The sequence below is a fragment of the Poeciliopsis prolifica genome, unplaced genomic scaffold, assembly GCF_027474105.1.
Source record: "Poeciliopsis prolifica strain line A6 unplaced genomic scaffold, Auburn_PproV2 SCAFFOLD038, whole genome shotgun sequence".
NCBI classification, from domain to species: Eukaryota; Metazoa; Chordata; class Actinopteri; order Cyprinodontiformes; family Poeciliidae; genus Poeciliopsis; species Poeciliopsis prolifica.
In genome coordinates this window covers 4,857,191-4,876,997 of record NW_026562413.1, presented here as the reverse complement: position 1 = coordinate 4,876,997, position 19,807 = coordinate 4,857,191, and the positions used below count along the sequence as shown (strand labels likewise).

General features: G+C 38.4%; 2 protein-coding genes across 6 annotated transcripts in view; both read right to left on the bottom strand.

Moving 5' to 3' along the window:
* The window catches only part of spire1a (spire-type actin nucleation factor 1a), a 28,860-nt gene extending 14,025 nt beyond the window's left edge, over nucleotides 1–14,835 (bottom strand). For 4 of the 5 annotated variants that reach the window (XM_055053873.1, XM_055053872.1, XM_055053874.1 and 1 more), the window contains exons 1-3: nucleotides 14,278–14,835; nucleotides 11,045–11,076; nucleotides 840–1,109 (exon numbers count right to left, since the gene is read on the bottom strand). In XM_055053873.1, coding sequence (XP_054909848.1) covers nucleotides 840–1,109; nucleotides 11,045–11,076; nucleotides 14,278–14,623 — 648 coding nt within the window. In that variant the 5' untranslated portion in view covers nucleotides 14,624–14,835. The remainder of the gene's footprint in view (nucleotides 1–839; nucleotides 1,110–11,044; nucleotides 11,077–14,277) is intronic. The other variant, XM_055053876.1, reaches the window with a different exon arrangement.
* A 410-nt stretch (nucleotides 14,836–15,245) lies between these two features.
* si:ch211-215i13.3 (brain and acute leukemia cytoplasmic protein) lies at nucleotides 15,246–18,469 on the bottom strand. The gene is made up of 3 exons (XM_055053889.1): nucleotides 18,105–18,469; nucleotides 17,789–17,931; nucleotides 15,246–16,968 (listed from the first exon to the last, which is right to left on the bottom strand). The coding sequence occupies exons 1-3, from the start codon at nucleotides 18,241–18,243 to the stop codon at nucleotides 16,843–16,845; spliced, it is 408 nt and encodes a 135-aa protein (XP_054909864.1). The 5' UTR covers nucleotides 18,244–18,469; the 3' UTR covers nucleotides 15,246–16,842.
* Nucleotides 18,470–19,807: the final 1,338 nt, after the last annotated feature.

The following is a 19,807-nucleotide window of genomic DNA, read 5'->3' as shown; positions in this document are numbered from 1 at the left end:
CCCTGGTCTTTCAATGAGAATTTTATTTTTAACTTCATTTATTAATTTATCTCTACATTAAAAAAAACCCCAAAAAACAGGGTGTTTAAATGGCTTAACTTCCTTTTATATCCAGCAGCTACTTGTGGACCTCACGGTGTGACGACTCCCAACAGGGGGCTTCATTTATGGTGATGATGTGTTGCTGCTCTGCTCTGTTCACAATTTTAACATAAAATCTAAATTCAAGATGGAAGACTCACATGGCCAAAATGAACATAGTCTTTTATAGAAGCTGCATATTTACCTACTTTTGATTTATAATAATAAGCAGTTTGTCAAAGCACTCTTATGAATTGACAAACATCAATGGCACAACAAAACATTGTGAGGCTAATTATAGAAATGAGAGGATTCTCTTACCCACGGAAATGGCAAACAAACAAGTTTCCCATGACTTAATATCAATACCTGCATCAGATCCGTCCACAAGCAAGGTCAGCTGCTACATGTCAACATTAATCAACAAAAAAGCTATTTAAAGTTATTTTCAATAGCTCAATTGTACTTACTGTAGTGCAGCTAAAGGAGTACTGCCTTTTAAGGTCAAATGAAAACAAAAAGCTTCTGTGCCTTGAAAAAAATGTATAAAAAGTTCCCAGTTCTCCCAATTAGTATTTGCAGTATTATGGTGAATATTAAAGGGCTCGTTTTGCACAACCTGAAGTTTTGCAGAGCTACTCCATGGCTGATATTTAGGTTGGGTTATTTATCATATCAATAGGTCCAAACTGACTGAACAAGGGATTAGCGATGGAGTAACAAACAGCATAACAGGCGTTTAGAAACTCTAAACTCACCAAGAGGACATCTTTGTAACTCTTGATGCTGCTCATTTCGCTGGCAGAGGAAACAGAGTCGAGCTCTTCATCCCCGTCGTCTTCCTCACACTCGTCCTCTTCCTCGGTGGCCTCGTAGCCTTCGTCAGGACAAGGGTCGGTCTCAGTTTCCTGTATGTTGGTCATCATGTCGATCAGTCGCTCCAATGGCGGGCTGAGCTCTCGCTCTTCGTTCTCTTTGAGGCCATAATCCAGAGCTTTGTAGATCATGACACCCAGGGAATAAATAACCTACAAAAGGATGTTGGAAGAAATTATTTTACTGAAGAAAATGTAAATTTTTTTTCCCTGAATTTCAACTTTATTCACAAGAGTGCATCTCATTAGAGTAATTCAATAATCTTCTGTTTGCTTGCTGTGAAGTACTCCACTACTACGAGCTTTAAAGTTGACAACACAGTTGTACGTTTCGTCCTGTCTGCAAACCCTCATGAAATAATCTCACTGTACGTCTGAGAACAAACAGAGCTCCACCACCTACAACAAACAGAGAGCGTCTGCAGAGTTAAGGCCACGGATCATGTCCTCAAACCCAAGCCCAAATTTAAAATAAAAGGCACCCATGTCCTTCTAAATTTGCTCATACCAGCACTGCTTCCCCTCATTAATGAGAGAGGAATGACCCGTCCATCTGGAGCATGTTTAAATTCTTCCAAATGTCTTAAACCACCGCCAGACAAAGCTGTTCTTTCACTCCAGCAGGTCCAGTTGGCTCGCTGTGCCATGTCCTCCCCCAACGTCAACTTTAACTAAGTTATGTGGTAAATATTAATCTGCAATGGCCTTGAAATAAGCTTGGGAAAAATATTTTGATCCAGGTTGTTTTTTTATCTATTATAGGGGTTGTTTATGGGCACTTTTTTTATTCCCTTTTGTTGAAATCTTATCAAAACTGGGCAAAGATACTTAAAGTTTCAAGAGCTGTTGACAACTTTATTTTATCAGTTATTGATGGTTCCAGGCTTGCATATTATCCCACCACCCAAAAGAAAAAAATAAATAAATTGGAGGTATTGGAGGTGTGAGTGGTTTTTTATATCTGGTTTTTCAAATGTTAAACATTTCTGAAAATTTGTCAATATTTAATATGAATGGTGTGAACTAGAATTGAAAACCACAAATTTCATTAAAATAATATTTCCACAATAATCTTAAAAAAAAAAAAAAAAGCTCATGTTGGAGACAGTGAAGCAATTGTTTTAAAAGAGTCTTTACTCAAAAACAAACATAAATCAGAATCGGTGTTGGTGTCATTTTTAACACTCCCAAGTCTGGATGTCTAGACAGTAAAATAGGCAATACAAACTGTGATACAAATTGAAAGAATTTTAGATATTTACTTTGGTGAGGACATTCCTAAATGGCAATAAAACCATTTAAGGAAAAATGAAAGTATGCTGACACATAATATTTTGAATAATCTGTGAAAGAGCAATTTCTGTCACCCAGGTGGAGCTCATACCCAACAGTTAAGTGATGCAATGTTTATGTTTTCTTTCCATAGCCAGTTAATACAGCATTCTTACACGGCCGGTTTGCCGGAGACTTGCTGTTCAAAGGGGTGGTAACCAAACAAAACGCAGCGCTGCATGTGGGCGAAGCTTTTACAGATGTGGGAACAGTACAGTACCTGCCAGGAGTCTGGGAGTGTGCTGGTAAAGATAAGGGCGTTGACTGAGCCTGTGCAAAATCATTAACTTCAACAACAGAGAAGGGTGTTTCTCATAACTCGTTCTATTACAAAACAAGCAAGTTCTCTCAGTTATTTAATGAAATAGTTAATTCTTTATAACAATTATTGTATCAAAGTTACTAACCACAATCCTAAATATCTGAACAAACACTGTCAAAGCATCATGAATCAATTAAAATGCTTGAATTACTATGTTATTCTTTTTCTTCAAAGATGTATGCTAATTCTGATCATGACTTTTATGGAAAAGAAAAAGATGCCAATAGTAATAGTGTGCATTTAACTGTATGTTTTCAGTAGCTCAGGAACCTGAATACTGGTGGCTAAAACATGAAACTGAAGTTGGGATTTAGCAAATCAACAACAAATGAATTTAATGTAATTTAAGCACAAAAACATCATTTCCACAATATATATCCATTCTTAAAACAACCTGGAATAACAATCAAGCAAGTTCTATAACAAGCCATAGTTATAACACAAAACTTGTTTCCAAGGGAAAGAGGTTGAAATATTTCTGTAAAAAGTGACCTAAATATTTTCACTATTCAAATCTATTGAATGTTTTTGTTACTTTGAACAATGTAGGCTAACTGGTACTTTCCTAAAGGAAAATGGGTGTGAACTCAAGAGCAACTTTGTTTATTTTTCGCGTTCACTTTTTTTCAGTAAAAACAAGGGTTTTCAGGGGAGCTAATCGAGGTGCATGGAGCATTTTCTACATGTTTTTGGTGCAATATTGTCAAATATAAAAGGTAAGAAAACAAACAGGAATATAAGAAAATATTAGGAGAATTCAAAAACTTTTTTTGAGTCAAAAAAAAATGGAAAAAGGTGCATAAACTTTCTGCTGCTGCTCTTCTTGGGCAAAGATCAGCTTCACAGTGTTATTATTTATCGCAGAGTACGGCTGATAATCCTGTTCCAAGCCCAAAACAAATATCCTATTCCTTACTGGCTTGTTATGTAACATCATAATCCATCTGCAGGACATCATGCACCGCAGCAGGCAGACAGGCGAGGGGAGGATGATAGAGTTACAGACAGCAAAGGGGGCTTTCATTTAACCCCAACAACAAACCGAACAACTGAAGAGGTCTTACTTTTGCAATTCAAAAAAACATGCAAAACTTCATTCACTCTGAACTTTTTCCACATTTTGTCCCATCACAACCACAAACTCCAAAGTACTTTATGGAATGAACGTGAGACCAACAAACATGATCAACAACTTTGAAGTACAGAAAAAAAACACTTAAACACATACATTTCAAGATATTCTTCACAAAAAGAACTCAGATGTGTGTGCATTTGTATTCACCTACTTTAGAGATTGTGGGAAACTTTTAACAAGACTTTCAATGGCTTCTTTTCAACAACGGTTTTATTTAAAGGGCGTTATTTTATTGTTGTATTATTATATTTTTAGAGAGTATGATGAACAATTGTCCTGTCAGATTCTCTGGGGTTGATACTAGGGCTGGGTAATATTTTGAATATATTGTTATCATAATATCAGTGACTGCTTGGAGTGCAATAACTGATGGCGAATATATTTAATTGTTATGAAAGTGCAATTTACATGCTAATCTCATATTTAGCCAATTAATTTTACAGCAACAGATGCACAAAATAATAAAGTTCTGGAAGCACAAATAATTTATAGAAGAACGAAAGAAATGATATTATTGTCATAATATTTGCACATATTAACGCCACTGCAAAATTCTCTCATATTTTCCAGCCCAAGTTACAACAAAGAGCTATTTCAGTACTTGACCATGGCTGACACTAGAGTTAATTTGATGTCATGCCACAAAATTACTGTAAACTTGTCATGAGGTAAATGTTTGATCTTCTCAGTTTGTGTAGTCCATGAAAGTCCAGGGAAATTATTTAAGTACAAGAAACACAGCCAAAATGGACGTGTCTCTCCTAAGAAATTCCCCGATATCACCAACATAATTCATATCTTCTCTTTTAAACAGGCGGTGTTTGAACTTTCATCAACCAGCTGATCAGCACCAGCAGCGTTCCATACAATGAGTAAGCACATTTCCACTAGAATTTATTGTCAGTACCTGAAGATTAGGTTATCATGTTGTTCCACTGTTAATATGACTTCTTAATTCATGTCTATTTTTTTCCAGAAATCAGACAGATCAAAAAACAATGATTACCCCCAACACCTGACAAAAAGTTTTTTGGGGGAGTTTTTTGTACCTCTTGTAGTTGAAACAATGGCAGCACCAGTTTATTGGTGCCACAACTGAAGCTTGTGGAAAAATAAAGCTTTGGTGCTGAGCAACTAAAACCAGCTTCATGGAAAAACCCCAAAGCTGCTTCTCTGCATAATGCTCCGCTCACCCAGTCAGTCAGTCAGTTCAAGTGGACAGCCATGTATTGGTGGGTTTGCAGTTATGCCATACTCTTTTCACTTTTAGGTCACAGACAGCGCAGTTATTTATGCAATGTTCAGAGTTTTAAATATTATTTTATAATATGTTATAATATAATATTATTTTATAAATATTATTTTAAATATTATTTTAAACCCACCCCCAACTTTCTTCCTGACCTGTCTGCTGTGTTTTTTGGTCTTCTTCATGCTGTTGTTTTTACTAATGCGCAAACAAATCTTTAATGCTTTCATAAAACAGCAGTAAATACATGGAGATTGAATTTACTAACTTCTGAAGACAACAGATTGCATTGCATTTTATTTAGAGGTTTAAAGGTGAAGAGAAGTTCATTTGAATGCAGTGCAAACTTTTCAGCTTTTGATTCCTTAAAAATAAAGATAAAAAAAAAAAACAGAACCTACAGGAATCATTTTCTTTCCATTTCACTTGTTCGCTACTTTGTATTGGCTTGTCACATAAAATCCTCAAAAATGCTTGCTACAAAATTTGGAAAAGTTTAAGGGGTGCCAATACTTTTCTAAGGCACTGTAAATTGCTTAAAAATGAAATAATACTAGCATAACTCCTTCAACTAGTTTCTAATAGAACACCATGTCTGCATGAGTTCTTAGTGTGACATTGAATGTAAGAAGGAATGAAGAAGAATTATCTTCCCAGCACCCAGTCTGAGTGAGCAGGAAGGTTATTAAAGAATGTTTTAATCACCCATCTCAATCTTATATAAAGACATCTGACTTAAAGAAATTAGACAGGAAGTGAAGGCAGAGGAGCAGAAGGAAGAAGGAAGTGCAGAGGCGAGGCAAACAAATATGTATATGATGAAAGCCTGGGTTGTAAAAGGTATGCGGAGAATATTTTGTGGAAAACCACAATCTGAAACTACGACATGTCGAGCTGAGGTTGATTCCTGCTGAGGTTGATGATGAATAACATTCATGCGGTGCTCGTGAACTGCAGACAGCGCATGGCATCTCCCACTTTTTAAATGCTTCTTAGGTAATGCGGCAGGATGAGTCATAGGAGCACCAAGACTGAATGGGACCACCAGTTTCCTGAACCCACAAAGTTCAGAAAAAGGTCAAGCATCACACAAAATGCAGTCAGAACCCGCTCGCTTCTCCTCTTAGGTCCACGCTTGTACATTTGATTTGTGAAGCTTCTTTCAAAGATTATTCTCCTTGCAGTCTAGCATCGGGGGTCACAGTTTTAGGAAGAAGGTAGGGACATCAAGCGAATGTATTCTTGACATTCAACAATATTTTGATACTTGTTTGATACTTGATTTAATATTTAATGATTATGTTGTTAATGTAGTTTGTGTTCATTAAACATTTTTTTAAGATCAACTGTTAATTTATCTTTAAAAATTAATTGATAATTATCGGTTTGAATTTCATCCTTACTCCCACAGTGAAGTCAAGCTTATCTTTAGTTTTAATTATTAACTTTGCTTATAGATTACAATGTTAACACAGATTATGTAGGTAAATTCAGAATATCTTACTAGGTAAATATACATCTGGATGAACTTCATAAAAGATCTCCAGACTTTTGCTCAGGATTTCCTTCTTGTAAACCATTAATTAATTGACTTTCTCGATGTATTACATTGTGTGGATCCCAATTTATCTCAGAGGTGCAAAAAAAAAAACCCTACTCTATGACATACAGTAGAAACTGTATATAACTAGGTAAAAATGAATCCTTCCTGCCTGACCTGCTGATTCCAATCCTAACGCTACAACCTAGAAATTTGAACAGCCACCAGCTTGCATGCCAGCCCTTGAGCATCCGATGTGTCTGACACCACATTGTTGGTGTCAACTGTGGTGCATCTAAACGCCAGCACACCTTTTCATTTTAATGCCTCTCTTTTACATCCAAATATGCACAAGCAGAAAGGCTCACATTCCATCTCTGTACCTGCAAGACTGAAAGTTATTTAGCACATAACATCTTTTGTTCATAACTTATTCACAAAATATTTGGAGTCATTTAAATGCAGACTCATTTTATGGTTAAAAAATAGAACTTCAGCAGAAGTACAATTTTTAGGACCAGGATACCATCACCACACGTTACTATAATTTGAATTCACGGAGCTGCCAGATGAGCAGCCTCCAGTATTTGCTGCAGCAGTCGAGCAAAGCCATCACAACACAGACAGTTACATAACGGCAGCTGAGAGGGCGTCCACTGCGGGAGCGGATGCTCTGCCTCCCGTCCTCTGCGATAGTTCTTGGCGGGACAGAACGCGGTGCGGCTCTTTCATATCTGCCGGTCGGAAACCGTTGAGCTTGCAGACATTTATGAAGTCAACTGGAAACTGCTGAGGCCTGGGAACACGTCTCCCAGCGTCAAACAGTCCGATCTGATGTTTCAGGGAGTAGTTTCTGTACGTCACCACAGCACTGCTGACCGAGTGAAAGCAGATCCTTTGACCAGAGCTTCAGAGAAACTGTTAATAGAGCTGTTTGAGACTAAATACAGAGACCCACTTATTTATTGGCATTCCTAGTAAAGATCGGTAAACAACCATAAAATCATTTGATCATTGTAGGACATTTTCTCTTAGCAACTTTTCAAAATAGGAAAAACAGCAGGCTATGCCATTTAAAAAGGCCAATGTGTTGATTTTTATCAATCAAAATTGGCTACGAGAAAAAAGCCACTTATGTCAACTGGGCCATACTTATGACATTTGTTAAAATTAGAATAACTGGAACTGAGAATCAAGGCTGGAATTTACCTCATAGTGAGATGTCGCCTCATCTCACTATGAGGTTAAAAAAATCTCCAAAGTTCACAGTTAGAAAATTGCAATATGTGGCATCTTGGGATCACACGTTTTAAATAACAGCTGCTTATTTTAGGCTTCTGCACACATCTTTTACCAGAGGTGTAAATGCTTGCAGAAAGTGAAGTATGCAATCAATTTACACTCCTGAGGAGGAAATTGAAATCATCTCTGTGCTCTGGCATTGTCAGGAGAAATAAAGATGAAACGATCTCTTCAGTCCAGGATGAAGCCGTAATTAAAAAGTTACAAAAAATCCATTATAGGCTCCCTGTCTCTGAATGTTTATGTATAGGCAGAAAAATCGCTCCCGGGACCATTAAGGGAGACGGCTTTTAAGCAAAGCCATCAGTGTCACAAAAATCAATTGATTGATTTAGTTAAAAAGTAGAGTGTAACCTAATGAGGTTACTGGTTCATGTCAGGCAGAGAGAGAGATATAGAGAAACAGACAAGTTTATCTCTCGTGTAAACAAGGGAAAAATTGTTAGCCTTTAGCAAGACATGAAAGTGCACAGCAACAGGTGAAGGAGGGGCAGACTTGCCCCAGGGAAAATCCTCTTTTTAAATTCACTTTAATGACAATATGAAGGAAATCCTAAATGCTAGGAGAGAAAAACAAGAAAAAAATATCTGTTTCTTCTTCTTTTTAGAAAATAGGACAATCTGACATCACAGCTGACGAGCATGACAGACAGTCTTTGTGGCGACGGAGGTCACAGCTGGCAGCGGGAGCCGTCCAGAAACCTCACATGCAGTCACTGTTCCACCAGCTGCAGTTCTGGCTCACTTATTCTCCACTAACCAGTGAAATATGTCGACTTTAATGTGATTTCTAAACATTCTCCTGCTTTAATCTGGAATCTATGAGCCACTTAATGCAAAACTCAGATGTTTAGCATCTGTTTCTGATTCTTTGGATTCACCTCAAGGGTGTTGGTGGAAAACTAACAGTGTTTGCCTCAAAGTAAATCTCAGGGACCTCAGCATTTCTGGTAAACTGGAGTGCCAGTACTTTAGCATCCTCTATACATAAGAGGATGCTAAAGCTAATCACACCTTAATCTTCAACTGAGAACAAACTAGGTTAAGCTTGTTTTGTCTGAGCCTGAGAAGAAGATGCACGCTACATCATAATACACCCCTTTGCCTCAAAAAACCTCAAGACTACCTTTAGAGTCTGTAAAAACTATGCAGTAGTTTAGAATTACTATTGAGTAAATCAACACTGTACAGCTGAGGAATTAGAAAGAGAGATCCCGGCTGACTCACTCTCACCAGAGTCCAGAAACATAACAAGCATGACCAAACATAAGGGGCACGGGATGGCCAGTACGAGACAATGCCGTGAGAACGGCTCGATGTTACCAATTTTCCCTAATTGATCATGAAGTGGTGTCAGGGAAAAGTGCAAGGGAAGATTTCCAGTTTCAGTTATTCAACCAAAACTTTAGGGGAGCAAAAAAACACACACACACACACACACACACACACACACACACACACACACACACACACACACACACGACAAAAATATAAACTTTGAACCAATCTGAATAAAGAACACAAGTTTGCACGTCTTGGAGGCTAAATACCTAAATAAAATTTAAAGTAATTGCCAGTGACCTAAAATGAATACTTAAAGTAACACTCCACAAACAAATGCAGTTAACTATAATCAATATAAAAATACAGACGTTTCCAAAAAAGCATTTAAAAATATGATAGGCAAAGGGTTTGAATGAATAATTTTGTCCAGCACAGTCTCTATACAACCTGCCACTGCACACAGAAAGAAAGAAATCTGCATATCTTTTTTTTTACAAATTGGACAATGACATATTTAACTACGTGGGTTTATTTCTAGTAAGTAAAACATGAAGAGTCTTTGGGTTAAAACCAAAGGAACACCACATACTGTATTATTACACTACAAAGGTAACACTGTTTCAAATCTACAGCTGGCAAGAGACAAGCTGCTTGGCTAACACCAATCAGAGCACACTATTTACAAATGGTACTGCTATTATACTTTTTCCCTTAAATTTTTATGTTGTTTCTTATATTGCAGGAGTCCCATGTCTCGCTTTAGCTTTTTTGTGAGTATTTGTAGATGTTTTTGGATCTTCCAAACACATTTTATTCTGTTTCTTATTTTTTTCCATCTTCACAATCCATCACAGTGTTTACTCCCTCCACCTTTCTACACTTTTTGTGAACTCCACCTACGCTTAAGCTAAAAATAAAAATACATTTTTACAGACAGACAGGTCGTGTTCTGAGGTTTCAACCTTATTGACTTTGTGCGACTGTCACGGTATCCTACGGCTTAAACCTGCCTTTGTGCAAGGTGTTATTGCCAAGTAAGAAAAGACAAAACAAACACACCCTGTCACTGAAACACGATGTAAGCAAAGCCAAACATGCAAGGATGCAAGGAGCAGATCCTTGTTTCGACCAGCTGAGACATTACTTCAAACCAACTAAAGCAACGCCTTCAAGGGCATGATAGCCATGTTAGGCATTTTGACCAAAGGACTTAAAATAAAATAAAAAATAACACAACACCAAGCAAAACCAAACAAACTGTAAACTTTTCTGCTGATTGGCCATCAGCTGAAGTAGCAGCAATAACAGCTTGAGGATAATCAGACAAAAAAAACATCATCATACTGCACATACCGGGCATCACATGAACTAGAATGCAAACAGGAAAGACAGTCAAGAGATGGCTGTGTAATTAATCTGTGTGAACAGCATGAAGCACTGCAAGACTTTGTCCTCCAATAAAACTGATCATTTGCACTCATTTTTTAAATGAAAAAATATAAACAAGGTAATTATTCTTTCAAAAGATGATACATTGTTTTTCTCTATTAGTCTACAATTCTTTTTGTAGACTAATAGAGAAAAAAAACAGAGCAAGTAAATATCCCGTCTGTGCACAAGTACACATTCCAAAAACAATAGCAGTCTGCAGACCAGATAATTCACTCTTTTTCTTCCAGCACCGACGATCACGAGGAATTCAACATCTCCTCACTTTGACTTGGCAGAGGGTTTCATGTTTTTCTTTACACCCAGTGTAGGTAATATAATAACGCAGGGCACATACCGGCTTATTTCTTGCATAACTTCTCGGTAAATTTTAAGCAAAAACAAGGAGGTAACGAAACAGCAGGAGTGGAGCTGATGGACGGCAGCCTGCACAATGCCCCAACCTGCATGAATGAAGAGACGGATGTTAACTCACCTCTACTGACGTGCACACTGACTGGTACTCATCTGTAATGAAAAAGCAGAAAAGGAGGATTATTCACATTCAGTCAATGAAGCGGGTTATGTATCGTGCATGTGGCTGCTTGTAGCCCACCGCAAGGCAGATACACCATCTGAATTATTAATGTAGAGTTACTGGACAGTTATGAAATCCATTTTTAGCCACACAAATGTTGGGAATGCATTAAATATCTAACAATTGTGTAATTATAGGGAGTGGAAACTTGACAGAGAAACACAGAAGGAGCTGATATACATAACCACTAAAGAGCAGAAAAGTAACAAGTGAATAAATGATTAAGTTTTAGCTGTAGATAAAGCAGAAAACAAAAATCTAATCTTGTTAATGGAAAACATTCTCAAAATGTAAATCCAAATTTAAGAAAAATAATAGGTTAGCCTCTGACTGAAACAAGAGAGCGGGTTGATCATTACCTATGCACTAATTTAAAGTGCATTCAGATGAACCAGCTTCTCACCAGAGATAGAGATCTGACCAAAGTATCAAGGGGAGAAGGAATGAGCTCAGAGGATAAAGTGCAGATGATGTGAAGTCACTGCGCACATTAATGCAGTGCAACAATAAACCAGTGCATATAAATGACACATTTTGTAAAGATTTAAGATGCCCATTTTATTGGAGACAATCATCCACTATAACTGAGAAAGGAGAAATTACATTCCTTGTTCATCTAAAACAAAAAAGGTTACGATTTTGACTTTCGCTGGTGCATAAATTTGATATAACAGATTCTTGTTATTCTGTTAACGGCGATTCAAAATGGGAAAGACAAGAGAAATTCATTAAAATAAGGCAGATCTGTGTTAAAAATTGTAGAAAAGAAAACAAAAAGTTTGAAACAAACTTTTTGTTTGATGAAAATGAAAATCAATTTTCATCTTGTGGCAAAAATTAGCATTAACATGATTTCTCTTGGGTGAGAGATGGTTTTGGTAGCATCATCATGTAGAGGAGATGCTTTATTTTTCAGCAAAAAGGTTTTTCTACAAGGAGTCAAAGGCCACACTTTTCAGATACCACCTTATATTGATCCACTGCATAAAATAAAATACATTGAAGTTTGTGGTTGTTCCATGTGAAAATGTGAAAAAGTTGAAGGGCTATGAATGTTTTTGCTAAGCCCTCTGCGGGACATCTTGATACAAGATAATATCAGCAGAAACCATCAGGATTAGGGTTGGTTTTCTGGGAGCTTTGCCAAATCCAACCACCTTGTCACTGACTCATGCGTAGGTTGCAAAAACATAGAGTTTTGGATGCATTGCAAGCTTCTTCTTCTTCTTGTTACTAGAGACTTAATAGGTCTCACATCCCTCTCATCACCAGCCCTAATAAGAGTCAGAACAGAGCCCAAGCTGCCCTGAAATACCCCAGCCACAAGCTAAACGAGTCAAAAGGACTCCCCTCAAAATCTCCAAACTTAATGTACTAAGAGCTCTAAAGCCTGTGCTTCCAGTCATCGCTTTCAGTTCTATTTTTGGTAGAGCAAAGACGCTCAAACGCACACACTGAATCTGTTTATTCTGTGGGAATCAGCGCCGAACACGACAGTGCAAAAAGCCGGACTAAGAGGCTGGAAAGAAGGAGGGATGCGACAAAGCGGGGAGGTGAATATCAGAAGGCATGCGGCAAATATGTTCCCAAGAAGGATGGGACAGAAGCCGAGAGCCTAAAGCTGTCATGACGAACAAGCCTCCACCTCCTTCCACACCCAGCATTATTGCTCACATATTTGTGGAATGCAGTGACAATGCCACAAGGCTTTAACGCGTTGAGCACACCTGCTAACACACCTGAGCTGCTTCAGTACCAAACCCAGTAGATGACAGAAAATGACATCAGACTTTCCGTGATGATTTTCCCACTTCCAGGTCTAATACCGATGGGATTTGCTAATTAAAATGCTCTGAGATCAGCCTAACTATCATTACTTTCTGAACCTGTAATGCCTTGATTCTTAAAAAAAAAAAAGCAAAAGTGACAGTTAATACATCGCAAGTAAATTGATGGTATAATTAATGGGAAGGAGTTCTCCTCCACATGTGTCAAACAAGGGAGTTAGTTTTTCTAATATTTACTTTTAAAAAGTAAAATGCAGTTTCAAGTTTCAAAGACATTTGATGGAAAAAAAAGAGATAACACTTATCTTTTAAACTGTCAAAGTGATACATTTCATGTCAACTTTCAGTAATTAAAGAATGTTTATTTTATTTCTCCTTGTTTCAATCAGTATTATTTCTGTACTTTTAGTTTGGCAGTGTATTGATTTAAAATAATGACATGGCTACACTGTCCGAAAATTGGAAGTTATCTTTAAAGTTTTGTTTATCTGTAAAATCTGCTCGTCAACATGTCTCATCTGTGTGTAGTTTTTTTTTCCTTTATAACTTTTGTTTTGTTTTTGTGGCTGTTTGTCATCACCTAATTTTTGTCTTCTATAAATACCTATTTTTGCCTTTGTGACATGAATGACTATTTGTAACAGACTCAAATGTAAATTAAATCAGGCCATTTTTATTTTCTTTTTGCGTAGTCAAATCAATCATTTTTGATCACCAAGCTTCAAATCTATAATATTTTATGAACTTAGTCCATTTGTCCTGTGTTTTAAAGTTTCTTCAGGGATTTTTGAATCCCATTCTCCAGCTCTGACCTGTATCAACATTAATATAACCCTGGTGGCAGCTATATGACTAATCTGTCCCTGGCTTCAGGCCAGTTTCTGTCCTGATGCAGGCTAAATTGCAGGGATATGGCCTTGAAACAAGGCGCTCTAAAACATTTTTGAATATATCACGTGGTTCAGTGTTTACTGAAGCTAACTGACCACCATTCATTCATCTGCAGCCTGCTTGATTAAGCTGCCACATTCACTAAGAGTGTGGTGAAAATAATGCATGTTGTGAGAACATAAACATTTCAGAAAGCATACATCTTTTCCTCAGATTTACCAGCAGTTATTCGGTGGTCTATGGATTATTATTATTAACAGCCGTATTAAGCGCATCTAAACACATTCGCCACATGGCTGGAAGCAGACAACCACAACAATATGGCCTCTCTGTGGGGATGCTCCCATCATTCGTTACGCTGGGGTGGATGTGGAGATTTGTTGAAATTCGGCCTTTGCAGTTTACCTTTTCATCAGAGTGAAATAATCCCGACAACTCGTCTGCTTTCGTTACCTGTGCCGCCGTCGAAGTGCAGCTTGACAGCCCCGTCTCTTCCGATCCTCACATTCCCAGGTCCGTCGATCTTCCTCGGGCTGTCCGCCGCCGAGGAGCCCGCTGCCTTGGACGAGCCTCTCCGTCTGTGTTTCTGCGCTAACGTCCGACAGCACTGGTAGCACACTGCCCATGCCTGCTCCTCGTTTATCGGCTGGCTGTACAGAGTCAGAATTTCATCCAGGGACAAGTCCTCGGATCCGTCTCCGCAGTCCATGCTCGAGTCTCCGCGGTTCAAATCCCGAAGAATGGTCGGCGAAGAAGAAGAAGACAGCGCGCCCTCCTTGTTCCCGGGTCGCTTCGCCATTTTCACACCATCCCTAATTCCCGAATACTGAGAAAGAAGGACCGAAGATGCTGGTCAATGTTTCTGTGTTACATAGTCAAGTTTCTCTGAACCAGCCGGTGACCGTCCAGTGACTCGGTGATGTGCGCTGACTGGAGTGACGGAGGAGCGCCAACCGTTCTGTGAACAGCAGCAGCCCTGCTGTCGGCCGGCGCCGCGTGGTCCCTGCGCCCGCCATGTTCCAGTCAGTAGTAACGTCACAACGCAATGAGTAAATATTTACATCCATTCATTTATATGTGTGCATGTGTAAAAAAATAAATAAAAAACATCAGTGTCGACTGAAACTTATGAGACGTTTGATTTATTACATGTTTAAATCATATTGATGTAATTATTTACTGGATTACTCGTCATTGCCTGGGCTAAACTAAAAGGTAAAAATGCTAACACAATTAATTTGTTTAATCATTAAATGTGAAATAATGATTTGATAAAGAAATAATGACATATATTTCAACTTTCTCTTAATAATTTAAAAGTTGCTATTGTAACAATGGGACTTTTTTATGCATATTACATGTTTATTTATGAAGTTATTTCTATTTGTTGTTGTTTCAAAACTTTTGATATATGTACAGCCTACTTGTTCATTTATTTATTTATTTATCATCTCCAAAAATGATACAGATAATCACAAATGTATTTATTCATCTCAGTTTAATTTGAAGGGAGATGAAGGAAGGTTAACTTAATGTGGGACCTTTGGGCCTCAACGACTAAACACATCACTAATCAATCAATCCATTCATCAACTTTATACTTTTAGGTAGATTTGCGAGGTGACTTTCTTTAGCACGTCACCAAAGCTTCAAATAAAGAATGCAAGCTATATTTTCACTCTAATCTTGGTTAGTTGTATATTTTCAAGAACACCAGTGTGTGGTTGCCCAGTGATACTGAAACAAAATAGTTGCCTTTATTTTTTTTTCTCTGATGCTCCATTCAGGTGGTAGCATCGCGATGTAAAATTGTTCTTATGTTTTTTTTTCTGACATATACATTTTATTTTTGTGACCAATGAACTTCAGATGTGACACTGTTTTCTTGTTGTTTCACAACTTTGTTTTGAAACATAAGTGCCGTGTGACTGAGTTGATAATTAAAATTCTTGAGAAAAACCAGGCATACCTTGTCAAGTCCGGCTGAAGTCATAACCAACAGATTGTCTTTTATTTACATTCAAACCCAGCTGAGCATCACAGCTTCCACCTGAATCTTGTCAGCCTTCTCCAGCATCAGGTGTTCAACATCGCCATCTGCTGGTCAGTAGTTTGGTTACTGCACTGCCGCATCTTCTCCGACCTCCTGAGTTTATTTCATGAGTTCTTATTATCTAAAATACTTTGAAGTCCAATGGCTTACCAGTATATTACAGATGTCCACATGCAGATCAGTGTGAGCCCCAACAATGTTATACATTGTATTGTTGTAAATAATACCATTTTCCACTAAACACAAAATAGAGACTAAAACAGAACCATACAGCACAGTATACAGAACAAATAAAAAAATAAAAATAAAATAGTTCCGTTCAAATTAAGAGGAATTGTAGGCACATGCAGGTGTAGTTTTTTGTTTTTGTTTTGTTTTGTTTATCTTGCAAAGGCTGAAGAAGAACGTCTTTAGCATTCAAGCTTCAGACACCCCAATCTCAGCACTTAAACAGCACTTAAAGGTTGTTGGGTTTTTTTTATTAAAATTACTCACTGCACTGACTGGGCTGAAATAGCACAATCCAACAACAAAATATTTGCACAAAGAACAAAAGCGAATTCTTAAGGAAGCCCCGACACAGAGCACATCTGATGTGCAGATTGAGATCGTACTGTGCATATGGGGCAATCTTTCCTTTTCAAATGTTGTTTTTTCTCTTCTTCGAACTGTCTTAACACAGTGACACTTTCCCTGACTGGTACTATGAGCATGGAGGAAAAAGCATGGTGTTTGGTTCCCACTGTCTTCCTCACACATGCAACAGCAATGCAGCATCTCGAGGTCTTTGGGTGGAGACGTAAGCAGGCGCCCTGTTTGGTGAATCGCTGCCTTCAGGAGCCAGAGCAGCACAAAGTCACAAGCAAAGAACATCCGGACACGTCTGCAAGTCCTTGCCCTGCTGTGTGATTAAATATTCTTGCAGCCTAGCCAATTTGCCTCCTCACAGTGTTGCAGCTCTCCTCTCATCTCTCGTCGCAGGCGGTCTCTGGTTCAGGAGTTCCAGGGCTGTTGACACTGACAGACTGGCCGTCCTTTGACAAAGCGCTGGCCTCCTTCGATGCTCCTCTTTTGGAGTCGCGGGTACTTTGCTGTGAAAAAGATTTTAAATATCACTTTGACCCACACTAGGCAGTGAGAAGTCAGGGAAGACCAGAGTTAACCAATCCTGCTGCAGTGATATGAGTTGAATTGGTTTTAACTGATTGAATATCCATCGTACAATTGGTACTCTAGGTAAAGATGCATAAAGAGCTTGAATATTTTGTTGGAACAGCATAGAAAAAATAATCAATTAGAACCATGCTTCTAATTGATTACTTTCACTTAGATTATAAGCAACAGAATAACACCAAGTAATGTATACATGGAAAGTGGAAAGAAAATGGCACATGGTTTTCCACATTTTGCTAAATCTGAACATATATGACATGTACATGTATTTAGTCCCTTTCTGCACTGATAATAAGATCCAGTGCACATAATGGGCCTCATCAAAACTTCCAGGAATCCTGAACTCTACATTTAATCCAAAAATGCAGTGAGAAGATGTCTGGCCATCAGTTTGAGACATTTAAGCGGATTTGATGCTGTTTAGTGATGTTAAGCAGACGATTTATGCTTGAATGTAACTGAAACACGTCTGCAAAGGAAGGTGAGCCAAAATTTATGCACAGACAATAAAAAGACCCACTGTCGATCACAAGTGCTTGATGGCCAAGGGTGACGCACCTTGCTTTCTCACATCAGACCAGCTTGGTTTACACAGCTTTCCTGAAATTACTATATGAAAACCGCATTTTAATTTACTCAGGATGTCTTTCCCAGAAATTAACATTTCTGTGCTGATCTTAAACACTGACGTGTGACAGAAAAGCAAACACAGACGAAATATGTCAGGGAGAAAAGTACTTTTTCACAGCACTGTCCATCAGTCAAGGAGCGCCTCGGTCTTCTCTGGTGGTTGGAGCCATTGGTGGTGATGGCCTGCTTCCCACATTGGGTTCCTGTTGTCACCATCCTTTTCTCCTTCAGACCGGCCTCCACAGCTTTACCTTTAACAGAATAATAACAAAGCAAAACAAACAATGAATAAAACATATGGCCCTGTGCCTGCTGGGAATAGTTGTGATTTGCATTTTGCACTTGAGCATAATTTTCCAGTCCACATGAAGTGGCTTTCAAGAGGCAGTCGGCCTGCAGCGAGAGATCCTCGAATCCAACTTACTGCTCGGGACCGAAACGGGGGGTTCAACGTCCGTGTTCGTGAGCCATGTCGACTCTGTTTCTCTGGTCCAGCTCTCATGGTACCTCGGCTCGATTATCGCGTCCGCCCGACTCCCTCCACAACCCATCGAGAAAACCATCCACGGCAAGTGTAGCTGACGCTGACGCGGATTTAAAAAAAAAAATTAAAAAAGCGGAGGGTGTGGAAACTCGGTCCGGTTCGCCTCACAGCAGCAGCAGCATCCTTCACATCGGCTCGGTTCCTGTTTCTTCTTCCATCATCCTCATCAGCTGCTGCTGCTGCTGCTGGTTGGCGTTTCTCTCCACAGGCTGCCAGCAGCTGACCAGCATCAACACACACGGAGGTGTTGTGCGTCATCGGGAGAGGAGGGAGTTCGCACTGCGCAGACTCAGAGCGCTGATTGGCTCAGCTCAAGATGCTGCGAGCATCACCACTACGACGAGCGTCGTCCCCGTCATCATGCAAACAAATACAACTCCGAATCCAAACTATTTAGCAGCGTTGAGCAAAAAATATTTGGAAAGCTCCGCGACAAGTTCAGGAAACTGCCACGCTTCCATGTTTGCTGTTTGTTTTTGGTTTTTTATTTATCGTTAATGATCTTCAGACTGATATGTCATATTTATGGGGTAAACGCACGTAAAATATTTTTAAATAAATTATATTCTTTTTTTTTTGCTAAAGTGCGGTTAAATGTTGTTCATTCCAGCATTTAATTTCAGCGTAATTATTCAGTAATTACGCTGAAATCCCACGTAAGAATGTTTTTGGGGTTTTTTGGTCACACTTATTTGCACCTTAAAAAGGTCTATGACATTTATATGCTGCAAGCATTTTGTTATTTGGTTATTATTTCATATTTTATGGTGGCCTGGATCTTATAACCATGAGGTGCAAATGTACAAAATGTTTTCTGGTCACTCATCAAAATGGGAAAGCTAAGAAAGCATTTGGATAAGGCATGTTTGGTGTTGATCTCAATAACTCATAGGTTCTACATCCACTCACCTAAACCTGAGTTAATTAAGAGCGTTAATTTAAAAACAACAACAAAAAAACACAGAAAATGTGGCAAATTCAGTTGGACAAGGACTCAAGTTTGTATTGCAAGCAAGACGGTAAAAGAGGTAAACACCAAAAGGCTATTTCATAATTATTGCTGAGACTGGACTGTATCCTGTCTGTGTAAAATCTTGCAGCACAGCACAATTCTTTCATTTTGCTTTTGTTGCAGATTTTGTGCATACTTGACCCTCTTGGGCTCCTGTATTTTACCCATTTTTACCAGTCACAGTGCATCAGAAACTTGTACGGAGTACACACAGTTTTTAGGATTAAGTGTACGAACAGCTTGAAAAGAACAAATCCATCTTCACAGCAACGTAGTCACAAATCTATTATAAACCTTCAAAACACACTGATCTCCCTATAATCTGTTTTATTTTAGATATAGCTTTTTTAGATATAGCCAATTTACAACGGCTTATTATTTACAAAATTGTATTTACTGACAAGAACTACTCTAGACCAAGCGTTTATTTTCCTATTTTTATTCCAGAAACTGAAATTCAGTTAATCCCAGTAAATTTTGCAATGTTATTTGACTATTTAATCCTCTGTGATGGTTTTATTTACAACGCAGCAGGTTTGTTTGCGTAACAGAGGACAATAAAAACTGTATA

Coding starts and splice junctions, on each gene's coding strand:
- si:ch211-215i13.3 (XM_055053889.1), bottom strand. CDS start 18,243: ATGGTTTTCTCGATGGGTTGTGGAGGGAGTCGGGCGGACGCGATAATC. Junction 17,932..18,104: donor CCCCGTTTCGGTCCCGAGCA/GTAAGTTGGATT, acceptor ATTCTGTTAAAG/GTAAAGCTGTGGAGGCCGGT. Junction 16,969..17,788: donor ATGGACAGTGCTGTGAAAAA/GTACTTTTCTCC, acceptor TCTTTTTCACAG/CAAAGTACCCGCGACTCCAA.